Raw genomic sequence first — 17288 nt, forward strand, 5'->3', positions numbered from 1 at the left:
TAGATCAGGGGACTGTGAGGGTCATGGTAAAACCTTCAGTTTGCGCCTTTTGAGGTCATCCATTGTGGATTTTGACGTCTGTTTAGGATCAAATTTGTAAGAGCCATTATCTGTTCAACTTCAGCTTTTTTACAGATGGTGTTATCCTTGCATCAAGAGTTTTCATTGAATCCATTCTTCCTTCTACCGGTGAAATGTTCCCTGTGACATTGGCTGTAACACAACCCCAAAACATTATTGATCCACCCCCATGCTTAATGGTTGGAGAGATATTCTTTTCCTGAAATTCTTTGCCCTTGTTTCTCCACACATAACCTTGATCATTGTGGCCAAAGAGTTCTATTTTAACCTCATCAGGGACTTTTTTCCAAAATTCATCGGGTTTGTTTACTTTACATACTTCTGACACTGAATTTTTTGGTGAGGACGCAGGAGAGGTTTTCTTCTGATGATTCTTCCATGAAGTCCATATTTATGCAGGTGTCTCTGAACAGCAGAACAATGTACCACAACTCCAGAGTCTGCTAAATCTTCCTGAAGGTCTTTTGCAGTCAGACAGTAGGTCTGATTTGCCTCTCTAGCAATCATATGAGCAGATCTCACAGAAATTTTGCTTGGTCTTCCAAATCTTATTTTGACCTCCACTGTTCCTATTATCTGCCATTTCTTAATTACATTTTGAACTAAGGATAGGGAAACTCGAAAACGCTTTGCTATCTACTTATTATTTTCAGAGTGCTAGGCAGCTGCTTTGAAGAACTCATGGCCGCTATTTATTGGTACAAGGTTAGAGGAAGCTGGGTTTTTATAAAGCTGTGATATTTGCATCACCTGGCCTTTCCTAACGATCATAGTGAACAAGCCATAACCCTAACAGGCCAATTAAGGTCTGAAACCTTGGTCAAACTTATCTGAGCATACAAATCTTCAAGGGTGTCTAAACATTTCCACTGGTCCATTTTCTTTTTTGTAATTTTTTAAATGTAAAAGATGAAAATATTTTATTTTTTTGCTTAAAATACAAAAGAAATGCGTAATCTTTAACTTTATGCCTTTTAGAGATCATTTAATCTTCATCTTGCTTAACTGTTCACAATAACAGCAATTCTGACCAAGGGGTGCCCAAACTTTTACATGCTACTACATAGTGCATGCCATAGACTCCCTCACATACAGTGCCTGACAGAGCGCCCGCAGGTATAGTTCCCATTAGGAGCTGCCCCTACAGAATGCCCCATTGAGCTCCTTGGCCTGCAGTTCAACTGTATGGGTATACAATTGTAAGAATTAACGGGGTTAGCATGGTAGATTTAGTGTAATTGTTTGTGCCCCCTCCTTTTCCCCCCAAAAAAATTGCTGTATGATAATCCAAATTTGGATCTTTGCCAAACACAAAGATCCACTAATGGGCGTTGGTCTTGCCGGTGATACAAGGAGACATTCTCGTATGTGGATCCTTCAATTTACCACTTTGACAATACATATATACATCAGTCTTACACACTAACAATGACTACTTTGGGTTTTTAAAGGGTGTTGTGCAGCTCCTCTCATTTTCGCATCTATAGATGGCGTGGAACACACGGGCTCGGCATTTGCCAAAACAACCATCAGACATTGTCTCGTGTCATCAAGGTGTCCTGTTCCATCTTCCGGGGTGTTGGCGGCAACTGTCGTCTTGCCCAAATTTCAACGCCCCATGCAGAAACCAGAGGCGCTACTCAATCCCAAACACACAAATTCTACTTAACTTTTTCTACCATTGTGAACACTATCAGAAAATAAAAGTATTTAGGAAGTTAAAATGATGATATTTTGCAGGTCGTGAATGCCCTCATGATAGAGAAGATGTCTTTGGGTTCCGAACCTTTCGCTGCATTGAGAACACGAAAATGGTTTTGACCTTTTGTGAATTCTTCTGTGAAGGAGAAGATTGAGATACGAGCGGAACCTTCTGCCGCATTTAATGCATCCGAACCGTTTCGTTTCCAGGTGAATTCTCTGTAGCCTCCCCGAAATGGTGATGATGTACCCGTCCTGACCGCAGTGGGCGAGTTCTTTATACCTCGTCTGAACCATTTTGGTTGCAATAGGGCTAATCTTGGTGTAGGTCAGATTTGACTTATTCTGGAGACACGCGAAAATCCTCTGCCCTAAATGAATTTTCTCGTGTCTCCTGAGATTTGAGCGCCACAGGAATCTCCGACCACATTCCTGACATACCATTGGTTTCTCATTGGCATGCACCTTCAGGTGCCTCGTGAGGTTCGATTTCCAGCCGAAACATCTTCCGCAGGCGAGACATTTGAAGGGTTTCTCTCTCGTGTGAACCTTTTGATGGCTGCGGAACTTAAATCTGCAGGTGAAGGTGACCCCACATTCTCCGCACATGAGAGTCTTCCGTCTTTTGTGGATCCGTTGATGCTTTTTAAGCTCTAAACAACTATTGAAATAGTTTCCGCACTCTAAACACGGGAACAGCTTGACCACAGTGTGGATCTCGTCATTACTCACATAGTAGACGTTCTTGGTGAACAGTTCGGAACATTCATTGAGCGCTATGGTGTCCACTTTCGAGCTTGACGGTCCGTTAACTAAAAACGGTTTGCATCCTTTTCCTCCAGCATGGACCCTTTGATGTCTCTTCAGGTTAGAGTTCCATCCAAAGCGTTTTCCGCATTTCATACACTGGTAAGGTTTCTCCCCAGAATGCGTCTTCAGGTGACTCTTCACCTTGGAACTCGAAGAGAACTGTTTTCCACATTCAGGACAGGAAAACAACCCCTGCGTCAAGTGGAGCTTCTCGTGCTTCCTGAGCGACAAGACACATGAAAAGGTCTTTCCGCAATCAGGACAGGGAAAGGGTCTAATTTCGGTCTCAATTTCCTCCCAGGTGTCTCCATTAAGACATCTGGTGATCACGTCTTCCTTCGTGTGAATCTTCAAATGTCTTTTAAGATTCGACTTCCAATTAAAACTTTTCTCGCATTTCGTACAAGGAAACGGTCGCTCTCGTACGTGGGTTTTAAAATGGGCGTGAAGTTGGAAAATTGATGGAAAAAACATCCCACATTCTGAACAATGAAGCGGTTCGTTTTTTGGCAAACCGTGAAATGAATAGGTGCCATCGTGATCACGTGTGGGGGAGGCGTCCTCTGCTTTTATGCTGTGCGTCAGCTGGTGGGAGATGCAGGCAGATTTACTATGAAAGCTCTCGCCACATTCGTGGCAATGATATTTGTTTAATGACAGGTTCAGGGGGGCTGGAATTGATTTTTCATTCATTTTTGAAGGTCCGAAATATTTTAGAATTGAGCTTTTAGAAAGTTGTAGACGATCAATGGACCATGTGAAATGTTGCCGATAGTAGGGAGAATTAGATGGGCTGAAGACAATACTGCGACATCTTCAGGCTGATAGGAAAAAAAAAAAAAAAAGAGAAAAGATATAAACATTTTATATGAGCAGAAAACCAATGAGGCCTCCACCGATCTCGAGAAGGGGAACGCTAAGTCTCTTGTACCACTAACAATGCAGGACCCCTGTTCTCAGAATTGGAGGGGGTCTCTGAGGCGACACAACCATTTATCATAATTTGTTTTAAATGCTAAAAAAATAGATGTAGAGAAAAACTCACCATGATATATAGATTATATATATATATATATATATATATTATATAAAAAATTATATATACACCCATGCATATATACAGTTGAAACAGACATTAGGTCAGTTGGGCACCAAACTTATATTTGCCAAATGCCAGGAGAGAGACAGCGCGAAAAAGAGAGACAGCGCGAAAAAGAGAGACAGCGCGAAAAAGAGAGACAGCGCGAAAAAGAAAGAGAGCGAAAAAGAGAGACAGCGCGAAAAAGAGAGACAGCGAAAAAGAGAGACAGCGAAAAAGAGAGGCGCGAGAGAGAGAGGCGCGAGAGAGAGGCGAGAGAGAGGCGCGAGCGAGAGAGAGAGGCGCGAGCGAGAGAGAGAGGCGCGAGCGAGAGAGAGAGGCGCGAGCGAGAGGCGCGAGCGAGAGAGAGAGGCGCGAGAGAGAGAGAGAGGCGCGAGCGAGAGGCGCGAGCGAGAGAGAGAGGCGCGAGCGAGAGAGAGGCGCGAGAGAGAGAGAGGGGCGCGAGAGAGAGGCGCGAGAGAGAGAGGCGCGAGAGAGAGGCGCGAGAGAGAGAGGCGCGCGAGAGAGAGGCGAGAAAGAGGCGCACGAGAGAGAGGCGCGCGAAAGAGGCGCGCAAAAGAGAGAGGCGCGCGAAAGAGAGAGGCGCGCGAAAGAGAGAGGCGCGCGAAAGAGAGAGGCGCGCGAAAGAGAGAGGCGCGCGAAAGAGAGGCGCGCGAAAGAGAGAGGCGCGCGAAAGAGAGAGGCGCGCGAAAGAGAGAGGCGCGCGAAAGAGAGAGGCGCGCGAAAGAGAGAGGCGCGCGAAAGAGAGAGGCGCGCGAAAGAGAGAGGCGCGCGAAAGAGAGAGGCGCGCGAAAGAGAGAGGCGCGCGAAAGAGAGAGGCGCGCGAAAGAGAGAGGCGCGCGAAAGAGAGGCGCGCGAAAGAGAGGCGCGCGAGAGAGGCGCGCGAAAGAGAGAGGCGCGCGAAAGAGAGAGGCGCGCGAAAGAGAGAGGCGCGCGAAAGAGAGAGGCGCGCGAAAGAGAGAGGCGCGCGAAAGAGAGAGGCGCGCGAAAGAGAGAGGCGCGCGAAAGAGAGAGGCGCGCGAAAGAGAGAGGCGCGCGAAAGAGAGAGGCGCGCGAAAGAGAGAGGCGCGCGAAAGAGAGAGGCGCGCGAAAGAGAGAGGCGCGCGAAAGAGAGAGGCGCGCGAAAGAGAGAGGCGCGCGAAAGAGAGAGGCGCGCGAAAGAGAGAGGCGCGCGAAAGAGAGAGGCGCGCGAAAGAGAGAGGCGCGCGAAAGAGAGGGGCGCGCGAAAGAGAGGGGCGCGCGAAAGAGAGAGGCGCGCGAAAGAGAGAGGCGCGCGAAAGAGAGAGGCGCGCGAAAGAGAGAGGCGCGCGAAAGAGAGAGGCGCGCGAAAGAGAGAGGCGCGCGAAAGAGAGAGGCGCGCGAAAGAGAGAGGCGCGCGAAAGAGAGAGGCGCGCGAAAGAGAGAGGCGCGCGAAAGAGAGGCGCGCGAAAGAGAGAGGCGCGCGAAAGAGAGGCGCGCGAAAGAGAGAGGCGCGCGAAAGAGAGAGGCGCGCGAAAGAGAGAGGCGCGCGAAAGAGAGAGGCGCGCGAAAGAGAGAGGCGCGCGAAAGAGAGAGGCGCGCGAAAGAGAGAGAGGCGCGAAAGAGCGATAATTTTTTAAGGCATTTTATTGCTTTCTGCAAAGTCAAAAGTTTACATACACTATGTACTATGCCTTTAAACAATATGGGACAGCCCATATGATGATTTCATGTGTTTGGAAGCTTCTGATAGGTTTATTGGCAACATCTGAGTTAATTAGTGATACACATGTGGATATATTGTAATGCACACCTGAAACACACTGCTTCTTTCTGTAGCATCATGGGCATGTCAAAAGAAAATCGGCCAAGATCTCAGGAGAAGGGAGTTTTGTTTACTTACCGTAAATTCCTTTTCTTCTAGCTCCTATTGGGAGACCCAGACAATTGGGTGTATAGCTTCTGCCTCCGGAGGCCACACAAAGTATTACACTTTAAAAAGTGTAACCCCTCCCCTCTGCCTATACACCCTCCCGTGGATCACGGGCTCCTCAGTTTTGGTGCAAAAGCAGGAAGGAGAAAACTTATAAATTGGTCTAGGGTAAATTCAATCCGAAGGATGTTCGGAGAACTGAAAACCATGAACCAAAAGAACAATTCAACATCAACAACATGTGTACACAAAAGAACAACAGCCCGAAGGGAACAGGGGCGGGTGCTGGGTCTCCCAATAGGAGCTAGAAGAAAAGGAATTTACGGTAAGTAAACAAAATTCCCTTCTTCTTTGTCGCTCCATTGGGAGACCCAGACAATTGGGACGTCCAAAAGCAGTCCCTGGGTGGGTAAAAGAATACCTCAATAAAAAGAGCCGCAACGGCCCCCTCTTACAGGTGGGCAACCGCCGCCTGAAGGACTCGCCTACCTAGACTGGCGTCTGCCGAAGCATAGCTATGCACTTGATAGTGTTTCGTGAAAGTGTGCAGACTAGACCACGTAGCTGCCTGACACACCTGCTGAGCCGTAGCCCGGTGCCGCAATGCCCAGGACGCACCCACGGCTCTGGTAGAATGGGCTTTCAGCCCTGAAGGAAGCGGAAGCCCAGAAGAACGGTAGGCTTCGAGAATCGGTTCCTTAATCCACCGAGCCAAGGTTGACTTGGAAGCCTGCGAACCCTTACGCTGGCCAGCGACAAGGACAAAGAGCGCGTCTGAACGACGCAGGGGCGCCGTGCGAGACACGTAGAACCGGAGTGCTCTCACTAGATCCAAAGAGTGCAAATCCTTTTCACATTGGTGAATTGGATTAGGGCAAAATGAAGGCAAGGAGATATCTTGATTGAGATGAAAAGGAGATACCACCTTAGGGAGAAAATCCGGGACCGTACGCAGAACCACCTTATCCTGGTGAAACACCAGGAAGGGGGCTTTGCATGACAGCGCTGCAAGCTCAGACACTCTCCGGAGTGATGTAACTGCCACTAGAAAGGCCACCTTCTGCGAAAGACGTGATAGAGAGACATTCCGCAGCGGCTCGAAAGGTGGTTTCTGAAGAGCCGTTAGCACCCTGTTAAGATCCCCAGGGTTCCAGCGGACGTTTGTAAGGTGGGACTATGTGGCAAACTCCCTGCAGGAACGTGCGGACCTGCGGAAGCCTGGCTAGGCGCTTTTGAAAAAATACGGAGAGCGCCGATACTTGGCCCTTGAGAGAGCCGAGTGACAACCCCTTGTCCATTCCGGATTGAAGGAATGAAAGAAAAGTGGGTAAGGCAAACGGCCATGGAGGAAAACCGTTATCAGAGTACCAGGATAAGAAGATTTGCCAAGACCTGTAATAGATCTTGGCGGACGTAGGCTTCCTGGCCTGTCTCATGGTGGCAATGACATCCTGAGATAACCCTGAAGACGCTAGGAGCCAGGACTCAATGGCCACACAGTCAGGTTGAGGGCCACAGAATTCAGATGGAAAAACGGGCCTTGTGACAGCAAGTCTGGGCGGTCTGTAAGCACCCACGGTTGTCCCACCGTGAGATGCCACAGATCCGGGTACCACGACCGCCTCGGCCAATCTGGAGCGACGAGAATGGCGCGACGGCAGTCGGATCTGATCTTGCGTAACACTCTGGGCAGCATCGCCAGAGGAGGAAACACGTAAGGAAGTCGAAACTGCGACCAATCCTGAACTAACGCATCCGCCGCCAGAGCTCTGTGATCCAGAGACCGAGCCATGAATGCCGGGACTTTGTTGTTGTGCCGTGACGCCATGAGATCGACGTCCGGCGTTCCCCAGCGGCGACAGATCTCTCGAAACACTTCTGGGTGTAGAGACCATTCCCCCGCATCCATGCCCTGACGACTGAGAAAATCTGCTTCCCAGTTTTCTACGCCCGGGATGTGAACTGCGGAGATGGTGGAGACGGTGGCTTCCACCCACTGCAGAATCTGCCGGACTTCCTGGAAGGCTTGACGACTGCGAGTGCCGCCTTGGTGGTTGATGTATGCGACGGCAGTGGCGTTGTCCGACTGGATACGGATCTGCTTGCCCTCCAGCCACCGATGGAAAGCCAATAGGGCTAGATACACTGCCCTTATCTCCAGAACATTGATCTGAAGGGAAGACTCTACCGGAGTCCAGGTTCCCTGAGCCCTGTGGTGGAGAAAAAACCGCTCCCCACCCTGACAGGCTCGCGTCCGTGGTGACCACAGCCCAGGTTGGGGGTAGGAAGGATTTTCCCTGCGATAGAGAATTGGGAAGGAGCCACCACTGAAGAAACGTCTTGGTTGCAAGGGAAAGAGAGACGTTCCTGTCGAGGGAAGCCGACCTCCTGTCCCATTTGCGGAGAATGTCCCATTGGAGTGGCCGCAGATGGAATTGCGCGAACGGCACTGCCTCCATCGCTGCCACCATCTTCCCCAGGAAGTGCATGAGGCGCCTTAACGGGTGTGACTGACCCCGAAGAAGAGATTGCACCCCTGCCTGCAGAGAAAGCTGTTTGTCCCGTGGTAGCTTGACTACCGCTGACAGTGTATGAAACTCCATCCCGAGGTAAGTCAGTGATTGGGTCGGTGTCAACTTGGATTTCGGGAAGTTGATGATCCACCCGAACTGCTGGAGAGTCGCCAGAGCGACGGTAAGGCTGTGTTGACACGCCACCCGAGAAGGGGCCCTGACTAGGAGATCGTCTAAGTAGGGAATCACCGAGTGGCCCTGAGAGTGTAGGACCGCCACAACAGATGCCATGACCTTGGTGAACACCCGTGGGGCTGTCGCCAGGCCGAAAGGCAATGCCACGAACTGAAGGTGTTCGTCCCCGATGGCGAAACGCAAGAAGCGTTGATGTTCGGGTGCCATCGGCACGTGGAGATAAGCATCCTTGATGTCTATCGATGCTAGGAAGTCTCCTTGTGACATCGAGGCGATGACCGAGCGGAGAGATTCCATCCGAAACCGTCTGGTTCTCACATGTCTGTTGAGTAGTTTGAGGTCCAGAACGGGACGGAATGATCCGTCCTTTTTTGGCACCACGAACAAGTTGGAGTAAAAGCCGCGACCACGTTCCTGAAGGGGAACAGGGATCACAACTCCTTCTGTCTTCAGAGCGTCCACTGCCTGAAAAAGTGCGTCGGCCTGAGCGGGGGGCGGAGAGGTTCTGAAGAAACGAGCCGCAGGACGAGAGCTGAACTCTATCCTGTAACCGTGAGACAGAATGTCTCTCACCCATCGGTCTTGAACATGTGGCCACCAGGCGTCGCCAAAGCGGGAGAGCCTGCCACCGACCGAGGATGCGGCTAGGGGATGCCGAGAGTCATGAGGAGGCCGCCTTGGAGGCAGTGCCTCCTGCGGCCTTTTGGGGGCGTGACTTGGACCGCCACGCATAAGAGTTCCTCTGGCCTTTCTCCGGCCTACTGGACGAAGAGGATTGGGGCTTGGCGGAGGAACGAAAGGACCGAAACCTCGATTGTATTTTTCGTTGCTGAGGTCTCTTAGGTTTGGATTGGGGTAAGGAGGAGTCTTTTCCCTTGGATTCCTTAATAATCTCATCCAATCGTTCGCCAAACAAACGGTCGCCAGAAAACGGCAAACCGGTTAAGAACCTCTTGGAGGCCGAGTCTGCCTTCCATTCGCGCAGCCACATGGCCCTGCAGACTGCCACAGAGTTAGCGGATGCCACAGCTGTACGGCCAGCAGAGTCTAGGACTGCGTTCATGGCGTAGGAAGAAAAAGCTGACGCTTGAGACGTCAAAGACGCAACTTGCGGAGCAGAATTACGTGTGACCGCATTAATCTCAGCCAGACAAGCTGAGATAGCTTGGAGTGCCCACACGGCTGCAAAAGCCGGGGCAAAAGACGCGCCCGTGGCCTCATAGATGGACTTCACCAGAAGCTCTATCTGCCGGTCAGTGGCATCCTTTAGCGATGAGCCATCTGCAACCGATACCACAGATCTAGCCGCCAATCTAGAGACTGGAGGATCCACCTTGGGACACTGAGCCCAACCCTTAACGACCTCGGAGGGGAAGGGGTAACGCGTGTCAGTGAGGCGCTTAGTAAAGCGCTTGTCCGGAACCGTTCTGGGCTTCTGGACAGCATCTCTGAAGTTAGAGTGATCGAAAAACGCACTACGTGTACGTTTGGGGAACCTAAACTGGTATTTCTCCTGCTGAGACGCCGACTCCTCTACAGGTGGAGGCGGGGGAGAGAGATCCAACACCTGATTGATGGACGAGATAAGATCATTCACTAAGGTGTCCCCTTCAGGTGTATCAAGGTTAAGGGCGACGTCAGGGTCAGAGCCCTGAGCTGCGACGTCCGCCTCGTCCTCCAGAGAGTCCTCAAGCTGGGATCCCGAGCAGCGTGAAGAAGTCGGGGAAGATTCCCAGCGAGCCCGCTTAGCCTGTCTAGGACTGTGGTCCGGGCAGGAGTCCTCCACGTGAGACCTAGGGCCTCCCCTGGGAGCGCGCTGCGGCGCGGACAGAGAGGGGCCTGGAGGCGACGATCCAACAGGGGCTGGGGCCTGTGTAAGGACTGGTCTGGACTGCAAAGCTTCTAGCAGCTTGGCAGACCACTTGTCCATAGACTGAGCCATGGATTGTGAAAGTGACTCAGAGAGTTTCTCAGCAAAAGAGGCAAACTCTGTCCCTGCCGCCTGGACAGGGGGAGCAGGGGGGTCTACATGAGCCGAGGGGCCCACTAGTGACCGAGGCTCCGGCTGAGCAAGTGAAGCAGGGGTCGAGCATTGCTCACAGTGAGGGTAGGTGGAACCCGCAGGTAACATAGCCGCACAAGAGGTACAGGCCGCAAAAAAACCCTGTGCCTTAACAGCTTTGCTCCTTGTGGACGACATGCTGTTGTCTCTTAGGAGAATGATCACTGAGGGTATATGGGCAAAAAAAAGGGTATACAGCCCGACCGAACAGAATATATATATATATATATAAATACGTATCTATTCCGGCACCCTAGGGGGACCAGCATCGGGTGACCGGTGTGGCTTACCGACCGCTAAAAAGCGGAGTGTGTGTCCTCCAGATTCCTTGCCTTAGGTCCCCCGGAGCTGCAGAGCTCTTCCTGAGAATCCTCCACCGGCAGAATGCCAAAAAAATGGCTGCCGGAGCTCTCAGGGGAGGAGTGGAGCCGTGGGCGGCGCCAGGAAAGTGCGGGAATCTGGGGTCCCCACAGTGATCAGTGAGGGGGGAGGAAACATGCAGGATGGTCCGGCCCTCACATCCGACGTCAGGTTGGCCGTCCCGCCCTTACCCCTGACAGGCAGGCCCGGGGGCGGGATTTTTTCGACTAGGCCGCGATGAAGCCGGGGACTAAATTTGAGACCACGCCCGACAAGCAGGCACGGTCGGCGCGGAAGTCCGCCGGCCTTCTCAATTCAGCAGCTGCCGCAGCGTCCGGGAGGAAGGTGCGCTCCCTGCACAGTCCCCTATGGGGACACAGAGTACCTTAGAGTTGCAGGGCCCGGTCCCTGAGGTTGAATAGACTCCGGTCCGGCAGATTCCCACAGGGGCTGCGGAGGGAGCACGGTCCCAGTAAATGGATGACCGCTTAGGATCCCACTTCTCCCAGAGCCGCTAAGGGATGGTGAAGGAGACGGCATGAGGCTCCGGCCTTTGTACCCACAATGGGTACCTCAACCTTAACAACACCGCCGACGTAGTGGGGTGAGAAGGGAACATGCCGGGGGCCCCGTGGGGGCCCTCTTTTCTTCCAACCGACATAACTAATCTGAGAATGCATGAGTGGATGTGTGCCTCCTTCCACACAAAGCATTAAACTGAGGAGCCCGTGATCCACGGGAGGGTGTATAGGCAGAGGGGAGGGGTTACACTTTTTTAAGTGTAATACTTTGTGTGGCCTCCGGAGGCAGAAGCTATACACCCAATTGTCTGGGTCTCCCAATGGAGCGAAAAAGAAAGAGAATTTTGGACTTGCACAAGTCTGGTTCATCCTTGGGTGCAATTTCCATATACCTGAAGGTGCCTCGTTCCTCTGTACAAACAATTACCCGCAGGTACAAACAAGATGGGAATGTCCAGCCATCATACCGCTCAGGAAGGAGACAGGTTCTGTGTAGCAGGGATGAATGTGCTTTGGTCAGAACATGTGCATATGAAGCCAAGAACAAAGACCTTGTGAAGATACTGACGGACGCTGGTAAGATTGTGTCATTATCCACATTGAAACGAGTACTGTATCAACATGGGCTGAAACGTCAATCTGCCAGGAAGAAGCCATTACTCCAAAAGAAACATAAAAAAAGCCAGATTAATGTTTGCAAATGCACACCGGAACAAAGACCTTAATTTTTGCAGATGTCCTGTGGTCTGAAGAAACTGAAAATTGAGCTATTTGGCCATAACGACCATCGTTACGTTTGGAGGAAAAAGGGAGAAGCTCTGAAGCCCAAGAACACCATCCCGACTGAGGATAGAAGATTATGTGGCAATATTGAAGCAACATCTCAAGACATCAGCCAGGAACTTAAAGTTTGTGCGGAAATGGGTCTTCCAAATGGACAATGACCCAAAGCTACTGCCAAACTGGTTACAAAGTGGCTTAAAGATAAAGTCAATGTTTTGGAGTGGCCATCACAAGCCCTGATCTTAACCCTATTGACAATTTATGGGCAAAGCTGAAAAGGCCGGTGCGAGCAAGGCGACCTACAAACATGGCTCAGTTACACCAGTTCTGTCAGGAGGAATGGATCCAAATTCCTACCAACTACTGTGAGAAGCTTGGGGAAGAAGATCCAAAACGATTCACCCAAGTCATACAGTGTAAGGGCACTGGCACCAAATACTAATGACATGGAGGGAAACTTGTGACTTTGCAAAAAATAATAAAAATTCCTCTCTCTCATTATTCTGCCATTTGGCAAATATAAATAATTTTTGTTCCTAACTGACCTAAAACAGGAAAGGTTTATTCTAATTTCATGTTAGATAGTGAGAAAAACCTGCAGATGTGTCTTTATAGAGAGTGGAGGGGAAAAACCTGCAGATGTGTCTTTATAGAGAGCGGAGGGGAAAAACCTGCAGATGTGTCTGTATAGAGAGCGGAGGGGAAAAACCTGCAGATGTGTCTGTATAGAGAGCGGAGGGGAAAAACCTGCAGATGTGTCTGTATAGAGAGCAGAGGAAAAAACCTGCAGATGTGTCTGTATAGAGAGCAGAGGGGAAAACCTGCAGATGTGTCTGTATAGAGAGCAGAGGGGAAAACCTGCAGATGTGTCTGTATAGAGAGCAGAGGGGAAAACCTGCAGATGTGTCTGTATAGAGAGCAGAGGGGAAAACCTGCAGATGTGTCTGTATAGAGAGCAGAGGGGAAAACCTGCAGATGTGTCTGTATAGAGAGCAGAGGGGAAAACCTGCAGATGTGTCTGTATAGAGAGCAGAGGGGAAAACCTGCAGATGTGTCTGTATAGAGAGCAGAGGAAAAAACCTGCAGATGTGTCTGTATAGAGAGCAGAGGGGAAAACCTGCAGATGTGTCTGTATAGAGAGCAGAGGGGAAAACCTGCAGATGTGTCTGTATAGAGAGCAGAGGGGAAAACCTGCAGATGTGTCTGTATAGAGAGCAGAGGGGAAAACCTGCAGATGTGTCTGTATAGAGAGCAGAGGGGAAAACCTGCAGATGTGTCTGTATAGAGAGCAGAGGGGAAAACCTGCAGATGTGTATTTATAGAGAGTGGAGGGAAACGTCTGGTTTTTAACTGTACATACCCACACAGTATAATATAAAGTATATACACACACTATATATATCACTCCTCATAAACATCCATAGCATATATATATATATATATATATATATATATATATATATATATATATATATATATATATATATATATATATGTCACCCCATATCCATGCACACACAGACATCTATAGATTGAATGTAGACGTATACGAGGACCAGTTATATGTGTGCATGGATGGAGATATATATATATATATATATATATATATATATATATATATATATATATATGTATACACACACCTCCATGCACTCATATGACCAGCCCTCATAAACATGTATGTGCACATATATATAAATTTATATAGGGTCCTGAGACTTTCACTGCACACACACACACACGAGTCCTGAGATACCTGAGCTCGCACAGGCGCAGCCCTCACCGCTGCAGACCATCACTGCTCCCATCACTGCAGACATTTGCCGTCACGCCACCCAAACTTCGATCACAACAAGCCAATGTCTGCACCTCGCTGAGGATCATGGGTCATGTAGTGCTGAAAAAAACCCATACAGGACAGGCAGCGTGACAGCTACACTGCGCATGCGCACAGGCTCTGCGCTCCCCCGGCGCGTCTGCTTCCTGCACTCCGGTGACCGGTTCCTGTTCTTCTCCTGCCGCTGACCAATGACCACTGCATGGGATGAATGAGGGTAAAGGAGCTGCGATGACGTCATGCCCATGTGACCAGACTTCTTCTGGATGTGTTTTCTCATAGAAGAAATGGTCACATCTGCATTCTGCATAAAGTGCAGGAAAAGACACAGCACTGGGAGCGGACTGTGTGATAGAGGGGCACACGGGGAGGGGGCTGTGTGATAGAGGGGCACAGGGGGAGGGGGCTGTGTGATAGAGGAGCACAGGAGGGAGCAGGCTGTGTGATAGAGGGACACAGGGGGAGGGGGCTGTGTGATAGAGGGGCACAGGGGGAGGGGGCTGTGTGATAGAGGAGCACAGGAGGGAGCAGGCTGTGTGATAGAGGGACACAGGGGGAGGGGGCTGTGTGATAGAGGAGCACAGGAGGGAGCAGGCTGTGTGATAGAGGGACACAGGGGGAGGGGGCTGTGTGATAGAGGGGGCACAGGGGGAGGGGGCTGTGTGATAGAGGGGGCACAGGAGGAGGGGGCTGTGTGATAGAGGGACACAGGGGGAGGGGGCTGTGTGATAGAGGGGGCACAGGGGGAGGGGGCTGTGTGATAGAGGGGGCACAGGGGGAGGGGGCTGTGTGATAGAGGGGGCACAGGAGGAGGGGGCTGTGTGATAGAGGGACACAGGGGGAGGGGGCTGTGTGATAGAGGGGGCACAGGGGGAGGGGGCTGTGTGATAGAGGGGGCACAGGGGGAGGGGGCTGTGTGATAGAGGGGGCACAGGGGGAGGGGGCTGTGTGATAGAGGGGGCACAGGGGGAGGGGGCTGTGTGATAGAGGGGGCACAGGGGGAGGGGGCTGTGTGATAGAGGGGCACAGGGGGAGGGGGCTGTGTGATAGAGGAGCACAGGAGGGAGCAGGCTGTGTGATAGAGGGGCACACGGGGAGGGGGCTGTGTGATAGAGGGACACAGGGGGAGGGGGCTGTGTGATAGAGGGGGCACAGGGGGAGGGGGCTGTGTGATAGAGGGGGCACAGGGGGGAGGGGGCTGTGTGATAGAGGGGGTACAGGGGGAGGGGGCTGTGTGATAGAGGGGGCACAGGAGGAGGGGGCTGTGTGATAGAGGGACACAGGGGGAGGGGGCTGTGTGATAGAGGGGCACAGGGGGAGGGGGCTGTGTGATAGAGGGGGCACAGGGGGAGGGGGCTGTGTGATAGAGGGGACACAGGGGGAGGGGGCTGTGTGATAGAGGGGCACAGGGGGAGGGGGCTGTGTGATAGAGGGGGCACAGGGGGAGGGGGCTGTGTGATAGAGGGGGCACAGGAGGAGGGGGCTGTGTGATAGAGGGGGCACAGGAGGAGGGGGCTGTGTGATAGAGGGACACAGGGGGAGGGGGCTGTGTGATAGAGGGACACAGGAGGAGGGGGCTGTGTGATAGAGGGGCACAGGGGGAGGGGGCTGTGTGATAGAGGGGGCACAGGGGGAGGGGGCTGTGTGATAGAGGGGGCACAGGGGGAGGGGGCTGTGTGATAGAGGGAGCACAGGGGGGAGGGGGCTGTGTGATAGAGGGGGTACAGGGGGAGGGGGCTGTGTGATAGAGGGACACAGGGGGAGGGGGCTGTGTGATAGAGGGACACAGGGGGAGGGGGCTGTGTGATAGAGGGGGCACAGGAGGAGGGGGCTGTGTGATAGAGGGGGCACAGGAGGAGGGGGCTGTGTGATAGAGGGGGTACAGGGGGAGGGGGCTGTGTGATAGAGGGACACAGGGGGAGGGGGCTGTGTGATAGAGGGGCACAGGAGGAGGGGGCTGTGTGATAGAGGGGGTACAGGGGGAGGGGGCTGTGTGATAGAGGGACACAGGGGGAGGGGGCTGTGATAGAGGGGCACAGGGGGAGGGGGCTGTGTGATAGAGGGACACAGGGGGAGGGGGCTGTGTGATAGAGGGACACGGGGGAGAGGGCTGTGTGATAGAGGGGCACAGGGGGAGGGGGCTGTGTGATAGAGGGGCACAGGGGGAGGGGGCTGTGTGATAGAGGGACACAGGAGGAGGGGGCTGTGTGATAGAGGGGCACACGGGGAGGGGGCTGTGTGATAGAGGGGCACAGGGGGAGGGGGCTGTGTGATAGAGGAGCACAGGAGGGAGCAGGCTGTGTGATAGAGGGACACAGGGGGAGGGGGCTGTGTGATAGAGGGGGCACAGGGGGAGGGGGCTGTGTGATAGAGGGGGCACAGGAGGAGGGGGCTGTGTGATAGAGGGACACAGGGGGAGGGGGCTGTGTGATAGAGGGGGCACAGGGGGAGGGGGCTGTGTGATAGAGAGGGCACAGGGGGAGGGGGCTGTGTGATAGAGGGGGCACAGGAGGAGGGGGCTGTGTGATAGAGGGACACAGGGGGAGGGGGCTGTGTGATAGAGGGGGCACAGGGGGAGGGGGCTGTGTGATAGAGGGGGCACAGGGGGAGGGGGCTGTGTGATAGAGGGGGCACAGGGGGAGGGGGCTGTGTGATAGAGGGGGCACAGGGGGAGGGGGCTGTGTGATAGAGGGGCACAGGGGGAGGGGGCTGTGTGATAGAGGAGCACAGGAGGGAGCAGGCTGTGTGATAGAGGGGCACACGGGGAGGGGGCTGTGTGATAGAGGGACACAGGGGGAGGGGGCTGTGTGATAGAGGGGGCACAGGGGGAGGGGGCTGTGTGATAGAGGGGGCACAGGGGGGAGGGGGCTGTGTGATAGAGGGGGTACAGGGGGAGGGGGCTGTGTGATAGAGGGGGCACAGGAGGAGGGGGCTGTGTGATAGAGGGACACAGGGGGAGGGGGCTGTGTGATAGAGGGGCACAGGGGGAGGGGGCTGTGTGATAGAGGGGGCACAGGGGGAGGGGGCTGTGTGATAGAGGGGACACAGGGGGAGGGGGCTGTGTGATAGAGGGGCACAGGGGGAGGGGGCTGTGTGATAGAGGGGGCACAGGGGGAGGGGGCTGTGTGATAGAGGGGGCACAGGAGGAGGGGGCTGTGTGATAGAGGGGGCACAGGAGGAGGGGGCTGTGTGATAGAGGGACACAGGGGGAGGGGGCTGTGTGATAGAGGGACACAGGAGGAGGGGGCTGTGTGATAGAGGGGCACAGGGGGAGGGGGCTGTGTGATAGAGGGGGCACAGGGGGAGGGGGCTGTGTGATAGAGGGGGCACAGGGGGAGGGGGCTGTGTGATAGAGGGAGCACAGGGGGGAGGGGGCTGTGTGATAGAGGGGGTACAGGGGGAGGGGGCTGTGTGATAGAGGGACACAGGGGGAGG

The 17288-nt window shown here is 53.0% G+C and overlaps 1 protein-coding gene across 1 annotated transcript; it reads right to left on the reverse strand.

Annotated features, from left to right (window-relative positions):
* Positions 1–1080: 1080 nt before the first annotated feature.
* On the reverse strand, positions 1081–13987 carry LOC142250447 (uncharacterized). The gene is made up of 2 exons (XM_075322628.1): positions 13773–13987; positions 1081–3413 (listed from the first exon to the last, which is right to left on the reverse strand). Exon 2 carries the CDS (start codon positions 3283–3285, stop codon positions 1792–1794), a length of 1494 nt encoding a protein of 497 aa, XP_075178743.1. The 5' UTR covers positions 3286–3413; positions 13773–13987; the 3' UTR covers positions 1081–1791.
* Between the last annotated feature and the right edge of the window lie 3301 nt (positions 13988–17288).

Source organism: Anomaloglossus baeobatrachus, chromosome 9 (assembly GCF_048569485.1).
Source record: "Anomaloglossus baeobatrachus isolate aAnoBae1 chromosome 9, aAnoBae1.hap1, whole genome shotgun sequence".
NCBI lineage: Eukaryota > Metazoa > Chordata > Amphibia > Anura > Aromobatidae > Anomaloglossus > Anomaloglossus baeobatrachus.

What these genes read in the sequence shown, in the direction of transcription:
- LOC142250447 (XM_075322628.1), bottom strand. Translation starts at nt 3,285, where the DNA reads ATGAATGAAAAATCAATTCCAGCCCCCCTGAACCTGTCATTAAACAAA.